We start from the raw sequence: 14,732 nt of genomic DNA on the forward strand, positions 1-14,732 counted from the left end.
TTACATTGCCAGTTCCTTTGCCTGTTCTTCTTACCTGTTGGCATGCAGAAGCTTTTTTCCGTGTTTCTGCCAAGATAACAATTGTTTGGATAGGACTCTACTGCACTGTTACAGACCTGCAGCATCTTGCACAAAGGGAAGTGTGGAAGGGAATTTCTTAGCACTACAGCTCCATGTTGTCTTAGTCCTATTTACATGCATAATTTCTCATGCTAGCTCACTGTCAAAGCCACTGCAGTAGAGAATATCCTGCTCTACATGGGACACAAGGACTGTAAATAACTGGGTAAGAAAAGCTCCACTGATAGAGTAACTTCCACAGGTTTTCAGGCACTAGAACTAACTTGGTTACAGAAACACAGAAGCTTATTCTCAATCAGCTGTATTAAACTGCTGCTACATTATTAGCATGTAAGAAATTTGATAGTATTCTAAAACAGAACATTATGTTGATGGAAGATAATTTTGGGCAGTTAGATCACATTTATGACATGGTGCAAGTGACATTTTTATGCAGGCAAGTCACTTTTTAGTGCTTCTTCTCCTTAAAAGAGGAAAAAAAAGAAAGAAAAACAATAGGAAGCTTCATTTCCAAAAGACATAAACCTATCACATAAAAATAGATAAGCACAAATCAAATACTATATTTACCATACAAAATAAAAGTAACCACCCCCTCAGTGAAAGGCAGTTAAAGGGAAAAGATTGAAGAGGAAATTCTTCCACCTTCTTATCACGGCAAACGAGGTAAGAAGAACCGATGAGCTGTTATATAACCAATTCCTTTCTTAAAATACCAACTCTCTTTCACAGACTGACACGTGCAAATACTCCGTTTGAAGAAACATCCCTCAAAATCAATACAGTTCTATTGAGACGCGGCCAGCAGCGGCGCCGGCTGTCAGGATTTTGCAGCGGGGGCAGGGTAAAGCACAGGCAGCCTACCAATGGTACAGTGCTCTCCGTTCCATCCCTGGCTACATTCACACTTGCCGTCCTTACAGGTGCCGTGCTCGGCGCAGCGGGGGTGGCAGGCCCGCTGGCTGCAGGCCGCGCCCGTCCAGCCCTCCTCGCAGCGACACGCGCCGCCCACGCACACGCCGTGCGCGCCGCACTCCGCCGGACACAGCTCTGCAAGCACAGGGACACGCGGGACGCCTCCGTCAGAACAGAGCCACTTCAGTTCCACACGAGCAGAATAGCAAAGGCAAAATCTTTGAAAGTTAAATCAAAAGGATTTACAGTGAAAGACATTTTCACCTAAGATTCGACAGAATAGAGAGCACAGAGTTTTATCTCTTTGCTAATGCTCCTTCAGACATCATTGATGTTTAAGTGCAGTAATTTTCAAGTACATTTCTTTGTGGTCACATGTCTTAAGAGTAACCTTCTGTATCTTAGATTATATGGCTCTCAGACCTACCAGAAGTTACACTGTACTCACGGTGAGGAAATGTAACATATACCTGGATCGTTGTCTGTTGTGAGTGAAAATCTAATATGACGAAGTTCAAATTAGCAAGGTTTTCCCTCCATAATCCCTGCTTTCTTTCAAAGTTAAAATGTGCCATTTCTGACACATTTTTCATTATAAAGAATCAGCCTTAGTGAGACAAATTAGCACTATGCTGACACACTGACACACACTTGTAAAGTATAAAAGATCATTTTACTCCTTTACTTTCAGTGGATTTGTATACTGTATGACAGCTAGGAACAGTCTGGTTTCAATAATACTTTGTTTAAAAAATAAATCAACATACAGCAATTTAACTTGTCATTTACATATAGTAAAAGGATCTTGTATCTGTTGGAATAATTGAAAAATAGGTTAACAGCCAAAGGTAGTTAGAGGTCAAATAACACATATTAAGTCTCAGCTAGTACAAGATGATAATTTACACTGCCAGATTTTGCATTTACTGTTTTGGTTTATTTAGTCAGATCCCAGCAAACTTTACTTTTGCTAAGCAGAAAACAGAAAAACAAAGAGATACAATCTAGGCTGAGGGACTTGTTTAGTTCCTTGGCATACAGCTGGCTGTAGCCATGTATGGTTTATAGAAATGATATATTTAGGTATTTTTTTCTTGCAAAAGACAGCAAGTAGTTCAGTAATAAAAGATCAGAAATATTTTTAAGAGCAAAAGAAACTTGCATTCAGTGCAAGAAAGGTTTCTGGTTTCCTGATCCACAGTGTTTTTCTCCCTGCTATCTCAAAGTGCTGTGGAACATTAAACACAGTATCAAGGAGCTGTGACATGTTCTGTAAGAAACCGCCCAAAACCTTTCTGGAGAAAGACAGCTGTAATTTCCACCCCCTCCCCCCCCTCACCAACTATATAGCATTTTATATCTACTTTGAATTATATTTTTGATTAAAAGATGCAACATGGTTTGATTAACTTCATAGTCACAAAACGTCACTGCAGCTCTGAGAAAGAAAGGTTTATTTCTCTTCAATCTAATCAATTTTTCATTAGAGTGAAGGTGTTTATCAGCTTTTAGCACACTAGCTTTGAGCAAGGTGCGTCAATCTTTGTAATGAATTTATTAATTAGAGTTAATTTAATTGAAGTGGAATTGAAGGGCTAATTAACGGACAAACTGCTGATGAAGATAGAGGAAAGCTCTGCTGATTTCAAACCTATAAAAGTCTCTGATGGAAATAACTTATTCTTTTCTTCATCTTACAGCTTAACAACATGTTTTTGGGTAAGATTTACTTTTTTAGTGTACTCCTCTGAAAGTCATTTTGCACAGCTTCAGCAAATAATCTCTGCATGTTTTTACAAACATTCTTTTGTGAGTCCGACACACTTGAGATATTTGAGATCAGAAACATTTTATGTTATTTTAATGACAAATCATTCCATGAAACTTAAGTAAAAGATGGAGCATAACTGGTCATCAAAAGAAGCACAGAGGACGTGTCAGTAAATAGAGGATCCATGTTTTGCCTGAGAACTAGACAGGGTCTAACACAAATAGCCATTTTTAGTGCTAGAAACAGAAAAGGATTTCTTCTTCTAAACAAATTTCACAGAAGACAACATTTTCTTCTCTTTGTCACTTTTTCTCGCATGTTTGGAACTCTATCACTCTCGTATGCATAAACCATTATGAAGTATCACAGATCCTGGTCAGGAAGTACATTTGTTTTAAAAAGATGGTTCCTCATGAAAAAGTTATATTTATTCATAAGCTGGCGTAAACCCAGCTAGCCCATGTGTTCAGTTTTTCATTAACAAAACGTCTGAGTTCTTAGATGAACTGGTTTAGACAAATACACGTCTCACAGTTAGACATCATTACTTTTTTGATGTGTGGCTACTAAACAAGATTCTAAAAACTTGTATTTGTCAAAAAGCTGCTGTCATACTTTATAAATATTTAGATTCTGCTCTGTGCGCTAGTACTTCTAGTTTTCTCCTTTTGTTTCTAAGTGCAGACTATGATTTTAATAAGCTCAGTTCCATATTTCAAGAAATTCCTCTGCTTCTTCACTCCTACCAACTCTTTCCACCCTGGCAGCCTGCACCCTGCCTTGAAAGCTGTTTAAGATTCATTCTTGCATTCCCTTTGCCTTCCAACTTGAATGCTGTATGTTTTTCAGGAAAATTACCTCAAATTAGCTGGAGAGATTATTAAAATGTGAACGTCCCTGGTTTCACTAGTGTAGTTTTAAGTTTCTAAGTAGATGTATTAGGAAATATCCATATCATGCAAAGAATATTCTGAACTTGCTTGTGAAATACCTGAGATAACCAGACAAAGGCAGCTAAAAGATACAAACAAACATATTGATTTTCAAATCCTTCAAACTCATCAATTATTTTCAGCCTTTGAATCAATTTACAGTTCATGCTGAAGTCAACTCAAAGAGATCAATCAGCTTAGCAGGTCAGGTCCTAACACAATAATGTCATTAAAATGCTGCTATTCAAGACATCAACATTTTATAAAATGCCAGTGCTTTTAACTCTTACCACTGGAGCAATCTGGACCTGTCCAGTTGGGGTCGCAGGTGCAGCTGCCACTCTCTTGAAGGTAGGTGCCATGACCAGAGCACTGCTCCGAGCACATTGTCTTCAGGATTTCACAGTTGCTGCCACCCCAGCCCGGGTTGCAGTGGCACTCTCCGTGGATGCACACACCATGGCTGGAGCAGGCTGGGTCCAAGCAATCCGCTGCAGGGAGATGAGAAAGCTCAGCTTGAACCTGTCAATCCTAACAACAGTCATCAACCCATAGGTGCTAATGATACTTTTGTGCTTAATACACATTTCAAATATGAAATTTCAATTATGAAATATGCCTGATGAAGTAGGCAGCACTGCACCCATCTTGAAAGCAAACATTAGTAGGCTGAAGCTGAGAAGTTCACTTTTCTTTCATTGCAATGCATGAGGAAAAGACAGAGTGCAATAAGATGTCTTTGTGCTGGTCTCCCTTCTCTGGCTACAAGGTACATCACTGCTTGTCACTTCTTGCATAGCTGCAGTTTTCCTTGCAAGAACACCTCCCTTTCACATCACTTTCTGATCCTATAAATTTTGTGCGTGCACATAACTGACATCAAGACAATTACAGGTTACCACTGTATCGATGGAGAATCTTTCAAGGTTTGCTAGTTTTTCTGAATCACAGCAAAATTGGCTTTGGGTCTTGGGCAACTGATCTTGACTCTGTCTAATCATAACATGCTGGATTCTCTCCAGCACTATTGCCTGGTACAACTGACCCAATCCACTGCTATACAGTTTTGACAGCTATATAGGAACCCCAAATTGTTTCAGAAAAGAATGAGTTGCATACTGTCTATCTATCTTAATTTACTTGTGCTTTAGATGATGAGATTTAATTTAGGAATTTGACTCAACAAAGTGTTACACTTGTAGGGTCAATGGTCTGAAAATTTAATTCCAGAGACTTAATTGCATTACTTTGTATGTAGAGATCAATAAAATCAATTTGATTGGGGAATAAAATAGCAGTTTTTACTCCCTAAAAAATATAATGGAAAATGAACTGCATTTTGCAGCACACCAGAATGAATATTATTATGCACATCTCTGGAATACAAGAATAAGACATTATTTTTTTCCCCCTGATGCATTTGAATCAGCACTTTCCATAATCTCATCAGTGGAAAAGACTACTAACAAATGCAATAAATTAATGATTACTCTATATCTAGAAAATTCAGTTAGAATTCCTACATATATGTTTCATGTTCTTTCTTCTTAGCTGGCTTCAGCCAGACAAAACCCAAATATACTGGCAAGCAAAAACATTACATGCACATTACTTTGGATTTTTCCACTTCTTACTTGAGAATAAATAGAGTACAATAATTCTGTAGAGTTCAGTGATACTAGTGATTCCAAAACTTGATTTTTAGTATTGTAAAACAACTTTTGAAGAAACAGCATTAGTGTATAAGATCTAAATCTAGAAAAATTTATAGAGCTGGATGTGCCAGCTGTTAACCTGCCCAACAACAGCTGGTGTTGGCATAAATATTTACTCGTTTACCTTCTTCACAGTTTTCTCCTTTGTACCCAGAGTTGCAGGCACAAGAGCCCATGATGCAAATGCCCCTTCCCCCACACTGGGGATCGATGCACTGACTTGTAGGCACGTCACACTCGGTGCCCTTCCAGCCACTGTAACACAGGCAGCGTCCCTTGGAGTACTGCCCATTGCCACTGCACAGCACCGGGCAGGCTGCTGTGGAACAGAACATGACAGAACAAGCAAAATAAACAACTTCACCAAAGTTCATAATGAAGGACATGTGAAATGTTGCTTTTCTCATTTGTCTTCATGCTCACTTAAACTGACTTGAGAAAAGCATTGGGTTGCTTTACCTCTCGAACAATCGGGGCCCAGAAACCCAGGAAAACAATGGCAGGATCCAGAAACACATTCACCGTTACCATGGCAATTTCGGGGGCATTCCACCACAGACTCTAAAAGGAAATAGAGAAGGATAATTCACAGGTGCCCACTGCATGAAGTGCCTATCGTTTGAACCACTACTAACTGACAGCTTTTTCTTGCTCCAAGAAGTGTTTACATTTGTTTTGTATGAAGAGCTCAAGTAGCTGTGATTTTCTACTGCTGAAGTCCCCAGTATCTTAGGACTGTATATTCTAACCAAAAGGCTAAAATTACAAGTGTAAAACTATATGAGCTCCATACTTTAAATCTAATCCTGCACCATTTAATAAATACTTCAAAACAGCGTCCTCCTTTCAAGCACTGTTTCACTAGAAGTACTTATGCCCTAGACAAAGAAATTAAAACCCTTATGCCTTAGATCAAGAGATTAAAATATATACTCTGTGTTTTATTATGAGTAGCAAAAGAAACACAAATGGAAAACCTGCAAAAAAAAAAGTCAGATCATTTAACTATGAAAATCTATCTACAAATTCCTAAAAATCCTGACCCCAAGCTAGTGTTTGGTGAGAGCTTTAAAGATTATGCTTACCTATAATTATGGTATTAAAAGACACCTGCTCTGCATTTTTCCCATCATTATAAAAGGCCAGGTGCCAGATGCCAGAATCCAAATACTGGATAAAACCTGCCTCGTGGAGACTGACAGACCTCGCCTGCCGTCCTGCTCGCTCCGACTCCAGCAGGTTGCGTTGCTCCCTTGCAATCAGCCGGCTGCCATCCAGGAGCTCCACAAAGTCATACTGCAACGAAACACAGACAGAGCTTGGCAAGTCATGGGATGACCATGGCACCACCCTGACAATATGCTTATATGTAGACCAAGAACTTCCTTTTGGAGCAGGGAAGCAGGAGCTGCAACCAACTCTTTCCTATTTTTTTGCTCCTTGCTAAGCATTCAAACAAAATTACCAACTAGTTCTCATGCTTATTAGAATGACTTTGTCAGTTGAAAATGGCCTATGTACCCATTACACACACTAGGGGAAGAAAATAGCAGTTGAAATGAGTTTGCCTTCATGACAGGCACCTTAATTACAGGTGAGAGCTAACTTTTCAACCGTGTTACATACATATGGACTAATAATAATAATAATATCCAATACCAATAATCTACTTTTCTTCATTTAATTTCAGATTTCCCCCTTTTGTACAGCATTCTGGAGGAAGGACAGCAAGAGTTTTATTTCTCTTCACAGAAGTTCAAAAAAGGAGATGGAAATAAGAAAACATTGTAACTATCAAAAATGACAAACTGAACAAGCCCCATGGTACCTCAGGTCAATGGACAGCACATACTATATTTTAACAACTATTATGGGGCTTGGAAAAATGTAGCAGCTTCTTAGCTGATAAAAACAAGCCAACTCACAACACAGGTTTTTATGCATGTTATGCATGTTTATGCACCTTAACTAGGGCTAAAGCACCTGGAGGGCTAAAACTGCTCCAGGCCCTACACTGATTTTACATTATCTGGAGTCTGTTCTCATGGCTTGAAAGTTGTCTTCTGCATGTCGAACATATAAAGATCAATACGTATAGAGCACAATTAAACAGGTTGGAAAATTGAAGAACATTCCTGCTTGTGGCAGAGGGTCTCTGCTTTTACTGCTAAGACTGTTCAAAGTTTCACTTCTACTGTGACACATGTTTATCACATGAAGTGAACTGTAGCACATAAACCTTCAATCTTTCCACATGTTCAAGATCTCTCTCAAATGAAATTATATCCAGGGTCTATTAAAGTAAAGGTCATCATGTGAAAGTACTGATTCACCTGAGCTGAGATAAGATCAGTTCCCAGGACCAGAGTATCAGTGATTTTTACACCCTGATTTATGACCTTCAGAAACTGCTCCTGGGACAAAAGAAAATATGATAGCCTTTTCCCTGGAACAAGGGTTTAAGTACTTATGTTCTCTTATGTTGAAATTGCTGGCCAAAATTCAGTGGTATTGTAAGATTGCTCCTCCCCAGTAATCAGAATCATCTTCCCACCAGACAGGATGTGAAGGAAATGCATAGTTAATATGACTCTATCCACACCCGAGACACTTTTCCAGCTATGTCTGAATGAGCAGAACAGAACATAATGTAATTAGGATGCGCAGGAGCCGGTGCCTCGGCAGCTCTGTATGTGCTGCACCACATGGAAACAAATGCGATCGTTTTGGGAGAGCAATTATTCAAAACCATTCAACACTCTCATTTGTCAGAGAATTAAATATTTATCTTATTTTGTGAGAGAGAGAAAAACAATTTTGGCTTTTTTTTTCCACTCCTGCCTCTCTGGTGGTTTTAATATTTTTAAAAAGGGAAGGCTCAGGGAGCTCTGAGTTTTAACAGGTCATTCGTAGACATTAGTTGTGACTTTGTAATTTGTAGATGGCAAGAGACCACTCTTGTAGAAGGACAATTTCAGATTAAAACTGTATTTTTGACACAGGAACAAGTGGTTACACCACTTGATTGGCCACAATGGCTGACAAACCCAGCACAATTCACGATTTTGTATTTGTAATGTAATAAAGACATATGCTGTTATCAGAACACCATTTTAGACTACACTTAAAAAGCCATACAGAAGAGAATTTTTTTCATTCTGGCCCCCAGCAAAAAACAATAATTGATCTTAACTAACCCTTTTAAAGGCTGCTCTTTTTTATATTTGGGACATGGCAACAAAAATAGACTGGAAAAACAATTGTCTTCATAACCACAACCATACCAATTTTATTTTCCTCCTATGAGGATAAATTAATTTCCTTTATATTGAGTCTAAATGTGATGTTTTGCCCTACCATTCCATACATTTCTGCTTTAAACCAAAGTATATTTTTTATTCTTAAGTCTCTTTAAATAAACATATTGATTCTCTAGCTCCAATGGAACTGACATTTTTAGAAAGTGTCACAAAGACTTTCAGGCATGCATTGATTGGGTTTTGAATGGACAGCCACCGTCAATTATTTCTGGTTGATTTATTTATGATTCCCCAGAAAGAGAACTATGCATCTCAGATCAGTCTGTGACACACAAATAGTAGCTGTGCTTGAGACTAATTTTGGCACCTAAAGAGAATACAGCAAAACAACAAAAATTCTGTCCTGAATATGATCAAAGCATTTCCTACATGCTACATTGCTATTACTTTGGATTATGGGACAAAACAAGAGTTAAATTTTCTGCATTCTGTTATTGTTTAAGTGATTTATAGGAATAGTTTACATACAATTCATCCTATTACAAGATAAGGGTGCAAACTAAGACTTCTTGAGATCTCTCCCAAGCTTATTTCTATCACATTTTTATTATGACCCCTGAAATGGTAGGATAATTGGGACCAGAGGTTGTACAGTTAGGGACAGATATTTACTACATTGTCCTCTTATTTGCTGTCAGGTTTAACTGGGTGCCAAAAAGAGGTGGATAAAGAGGTAAAGCTACAGGAGAGAAGTGGAGAACAAGGTGGAAAATATAAAAGGCAAATTTTGCATTACAGACAAAGGTGACAAGGGAGAGAAGACAGACATTGGTATAAATACCAAAGGTGTAAGGAGGGAGCGAAAGAAAATTGTGCTGTGTGGTTACACATGTAGAATATCACAGGAATATGAGCAAAGATATTAGAGGAGGGCTGGTGACAAGGCAAATTTACAAATGCTGGCAGAGTGCAGGAAGTAATGAGGTCTCAATTATTTAACGTAAGATCAAAAATTCAAACGCTGACGTTTGAGAAACAAGCAGCAGTTGTGCATTTGCATAAATTTTGTTATTAGCACTTGTCATTCTGTGACTAGAAGATAAGAGCAGATAGCATTCAAGAGACACAGACATGAAATGATATATGTGAGTAAGATCCTACTTTTCGAAGTCCTCATGAAACAACCCTAGCTTTACACATCCAGAAATGGGCTCTGAGCCAACTTTTGTCATTGTAGGATGAGATTTTTGAGCTATGGTAGACAAGTTATGGAAATAAGAGCTCAATAATTTAAAAATAAAAGCAGACATCATTAAGACATAGAATAAAACCATCATAGTCAAATACCTCTTATGTTCTGCGCTGTTCTGGTCTCCACACCTTGAAAAAGTTGCATTAAAACTGGAGAACATTCAAAAAAGGATGACCAAAGGACTGAAAAAGCTTTCATAAAATGAATGACAAAGCAGGCTGGAAAAAATACAACTCACTGATAACTCTAGAGATCCATAAATCAAGGGTGGCATGGAGATGAAATGAATGAGAAATTCTGCCCTGCCTCTTTCAAAACACTACCAACAGTGTGTCAAACAAAAGCTGCTGTCTCAAAACACACTGAGGAGTGCAGTGTGAGATGCGTAGTTAAGCTCTGCTGCAAATGTCACAGATGCTAAAAGCTTCCATAGGCTCAAAGGTGACTATGCAAATTCACAGGAAAAAAGAATCTAAGAAAGATTTTTAGGCAAATCAAAGACAGCATCTTTGACTCAGCAAAGTCCTTCAGCTTCAAAACTCTGGAGGCCAAAAGCATATTGTGGGAAGAATAACTACAATGCTATCATCTGCTTTGTTAATCTCTCTGTGTCTGCTCGTGGCCCCCATCACAGACAGAAGGCTTGATGGGCCTTTGACCAAATACAGCATGGATATTCATGTGTTTGTCTGCTGTGTTCCTGTGACACTTGCAGCCACATGAGTGAGCTGCCTTGTCTAATCGACAGGATGGAAGGGAAGGAAGGAAGTAGGATGGAAGGATGCAGTGAAGCCAAACATCAGCATTAGTCTGTCCCTGTTACCTATGCCCAGCTTGCAGTTAGGAGCTTTTGTCAGTACAAGCTGTAAGAGTTAGGGAAAATAAGAAAGCAATGAATGAAATTATGCTTGTAATGTTCTCAGTGTTCTACTTCATTAGATGCCTTTTTGCCAAAATGCCTTATTTTGCTTATATGGGCTACTTCAGTTAAATATGTATTTTACCAGGATGAATTGTGTCTTCATCAGAGTCCTGTGTTAGGACTTTGTTGGAGAAAGGTCTAAACTATCAAGATGTACTTTATTCCATTTTTCCCCCACATGAAGGAGCATGGTTGCAAATAAAACCCCATTACTTACTGAAACTGCATTTTTAGGACATTACATACGTGCTTTATCTCAGGCCCTTAAACTGGACATCATTGGGTTCAAGGCCATATAAACACTCTGCTAAACCTGTACCCTTGGGAAACTTTAGCAGCCTTATAAGTTCACTAGGGCACTGATAAGTAAACATGACCAATTTTTAAATGTATCAAGTGTCAGTCAATGGCTTGTTAAAAATACTCTAATTATACACCAGGCAAAAACAGGACAAGACAACTTGACCTATATCCTGGGAATAGTATATGCAAAATGTCAAGCAGGACTCACGTATGATTCTTTCTGCTGTTTCATACTTAAACATTAGTAAGAACTTGGAGTCTATGTAAGACAGAGGACAGGAAACAGATTTAGTAGTCTCTGTGTTTTTGGATACATGGCACTCCTATTTCAATCTTTTGACAGGATAAGGAATCAAGTAAAGATCATTTTTTTAACAGACATACTTACTTGCATGATTTCTCATATAAATGTATAGCCTAGATCAGCTTCTTCAGTTTTGTTCATTCTTGCCACACATGTATCCCCCTAACTCATATTATTATTGAGATGACATTTGTATTCCAAACCCCTATTTCAAATGGCTGATAACTTTCTGAATCAATTTTCTTTATCCTAGAATTTCATGTGGTTGTTGTCAGCCTGAGGGTGGGTGTTCATATGTGAAAGTCTGAAGAAAATCCATTTAATTATTATTATGAAGATCCAATTTTTAAGTAAAAATGAGGGCACTTTCTGCATTCAGTAAGGTGTTTGAACTTTAATGGAAACTGAACTACAAAACAAAGTTAATGTAACATTCCATGACTTTAGCTGCTTTGCTGACCCTTCCTCTGTGGTTTGTATTTGTTAAGTAGGCATAATAATTATGAACATTTTAGTAATATATTTCTATATTGTACATATTTTAAAATTTATGCCTGAAAAAAACCCACAAAAAATTTAAATAATGCAGTAGCATGAAAATCAAAATATAAAAAAATGGGACTGAATTAAAATATATGAATTTTGAAGATATGGATTTGCTAATCAGTCAAGCTTTGATATAATTACACCATTTGACTGCTATACTTAGATTTGTGTCCACCACAAATCCCTACACTCAAAACAAAAGTGTAGATAAAATAAAGAAACACTAAGACACTTCTCCAAATAGGGCAGAAGAAAATGAGCTAAAATACCTACGTAGGTGGAAAAATGGATCTTAGCCAGCACTTGGACAAGTATTGTGATGAAAGAAATCTAATCTTGGAGGGTCTTAAATCTTTTAAATAATATGAATACAATTAATGCTAAAAAAACATCTGAAGCACTGATTCTCTGTTTCTCCTGCCACTCAAGAAGACTGTTGTTTTATACTTTATTCTTTTATACTCTAACTGTTCTATCACTATGGATAAAAAGTGTTTTTTTGTTACTAGGAAGTGTGACCAGATGCAATAAATTAAAAATCTTCTGAAGAGTGGAACAGAATAAGTCCTCTGGATACTTAAGAAAAAAGTTTCAAGACACTAGATGCCTAGTGAAGACTGCCACTTTTACCACCCCAGTTCACTGTATTTTTGTATTTTACACTTTTTCTTTAATGTTTTTATTTAGTGAGACACCAAACCGTAAATACTGTAGTATTTGCTTGTATTCTTTCTTGGAAATTTGGTTAATGAGCTGTTTGCAGGAACTCTCAACCCCACCTTATGTATGTCCATAACATTCTGTATTAGTTTGCTTAGGTTTTTAAAGATAAATGCATATACCAAAGATCAAAAAAAGCACCTATAAATTTTGCATGAAACAACTCCATATCTGAAGCAGCATTGATTAGGCAATAGAACAGCTCAGAAATAAGAATGCCCTGTACCCCTATTCTAGATCCCAACACAGAGCATCACCAATTTTCTGTTCATCACATGAGATCAATAAACTATAAATAGTAAAAATGAAAACCAGCAAAATAGAAAAGAATGTAATCCTGAGAGAGAGAAAAAAAGATACAAAAGAGACAAGATCATGGTTTTCAATAATGTGCTACTTTTAATGCAAGCAGTTCTCACCTGAGTGTGTGAAGGTGGTAGGCCTTTTCGACCATACACTCCAATCAATGCATCTTTCTGAAGGGATATATTGAACTTTAGAAACTGTGGTTGATCAATAAAGAGCTGTGATCTCCAAAAAATCCCAGGGGGTACTTCTTGTATCGCTCTTCGGCCTATATCAAGTTCTCCAGAATCTATAGTGTTGTTTTCTTGTGCAAATCCTCCTAATTTTCCTTTAGAATAATAAGGGTATCAAAAATTAGTATTCCTTTCTGGCTTTCAATCATCCTTCATATATATATTCCAATATTTCGAATTACCTCAGAAAAATGTTACCCAACAATCTTTTTGAACAGAAGATCCCAGGAATTCGATGATTTGGAAATAAAAATGCAGAGATACCACAAATACCTACATACTAAAAATGCTGTAGCATCCCTAAGAGGAGCATTAGAGAAACAGTTTAGAATCCACATGAAACTATTCTTTTCATGCACTAGTATTTTAACATGGGTTTCTCAGAATAAAGTCTCACCTTAAAAAGAAAAAAAAAGAAAAAGCGAAATGCAGTATACAGATTTTAAGAATAATAGATACATAAGCATAAGTAGTCAAAAGAAAAAATATAATCTTTTCTACATTAAATATCAGAGCATTTATTCAATATTAACAAATGCTACAGCTCTGGTTACCTATTTTTGGTTTTGTGTAAGCAAACAATGCTGACTTTAAGCAGCTGGCATGTGAAGGTGAGGCTTGAGTGAAGCAATATAAAGAAAAATGGAACTGTCATTATAGTCTTGGAGTTTGCTGTGTCTTCACCAATTCATATATTTTCATCAGCTAGTCTATTACAAAGATTGACCTAAATCCATCTGAATGTGATTAGCATGTTCATGTGATGCTCACTTGTTTGCATACAAGTATTCTTAAGAACTGACAATTCAGCCTTGTCTTTTATGTTCAAATTCTACATTATTCATCATTTGATGGAACAAACTGACACAACCTTTTTGCAAACATTTAAACTGCAAAAAAAAAACTAGATTAAAATCTGAAATGCCAGGTGAGGTCACAGATTGATCCTTGCCACTTTTTGTGCATCCAAGATGAACCAAGACTGCTGTTGAATTAAACAGGTATAGAAGCACTGCTGAGAGGCCTTGAGTGGGAACTTGTATCATCATCAGAGCTGTGTCACAACAGCATTGGAGTCACTGAAAATGTCTCACAGGATTATCTCACTGATCAGAGTGCTGTTGAGAAGAGACATTGAAATATCTGATCTTGAAGAAACCAGTTTTTAAACACTTTTCAGGATGAGTCTAATGCTTTTCTAAATTTGGACTTAACCTTTCATAATACTTGTGTGTTGTTCTAGAAGATGGATCTGTATTCACTATTTCAGTTAATTTAAGGATTTGTTTTTTGCTTCTTTCTTCACATTTAAGCTTATTGTGTTGAATAAATTCACACACTGATGACTGGTAATCACTAAACAATAAACACTTGTTTGCTGTATTGATCTGCAACTTCCCCTATTTCTACATTTCAGATGAAAAATAACTGCCTTGTACTACTGAAAAGATGAGCTAGACAGCTTGAGTAAG

The 14,732-nt window shown here is 37.3% G+C and overlaps 1 protein-coding gene across 3 annotated transcripts in view; it reads right to left on the reverse strand.

The window, feature by feature from the left end:
* Positions 1-14,732, reverse strand: part of TENM3 (teneurin transmembrane protein 3) — a 960,849-nt gene that overhangs the window by 78,612 nt on the left and 867,505 nt on the right. For all 3 annotated transcript variants that reach the window (XM_079305926.1, XM_079305927.1, XM_079305928.1), the window contains 6 exons: positions 13,141-13,355; positions 6,500-6,710; positions 5,874-5,975; positions 5,539-5,733; positions 3,990-4,190; positions 946-1,131 (listed from right to left, as the gene is read on the reverse strand). In XM_079305926.1, coding sequence (XP_079162052.1) covers positions 946-1,131; positions 3,990-4,190; positions 5,539-5,733; positions 5,874-5,975; positions 6,500-6,710; positions 13,141-13,355 — 1,110 coding nt within the window. The remainder of the gene's footprint in view (positions 1-945; positions 1,132-3,989; positions 4,191-5,538; positions 5,734-5,873; positions 5,976-6,499; positions 6,711-13,140; positions 13,356-14,732) is intronic.

Source organism: Erithacus rubecula (genome assembly GCF_903797595.1).
Source record: "Erithacus rubecula genome assembly, chromosome: 5".
NCBI classification, from domain to species: Eukaryota; Metazoa; Chordata; class Aves; order Passeriformes; family Muscicapidae; genus Erithacus; species Erithacus rubecula.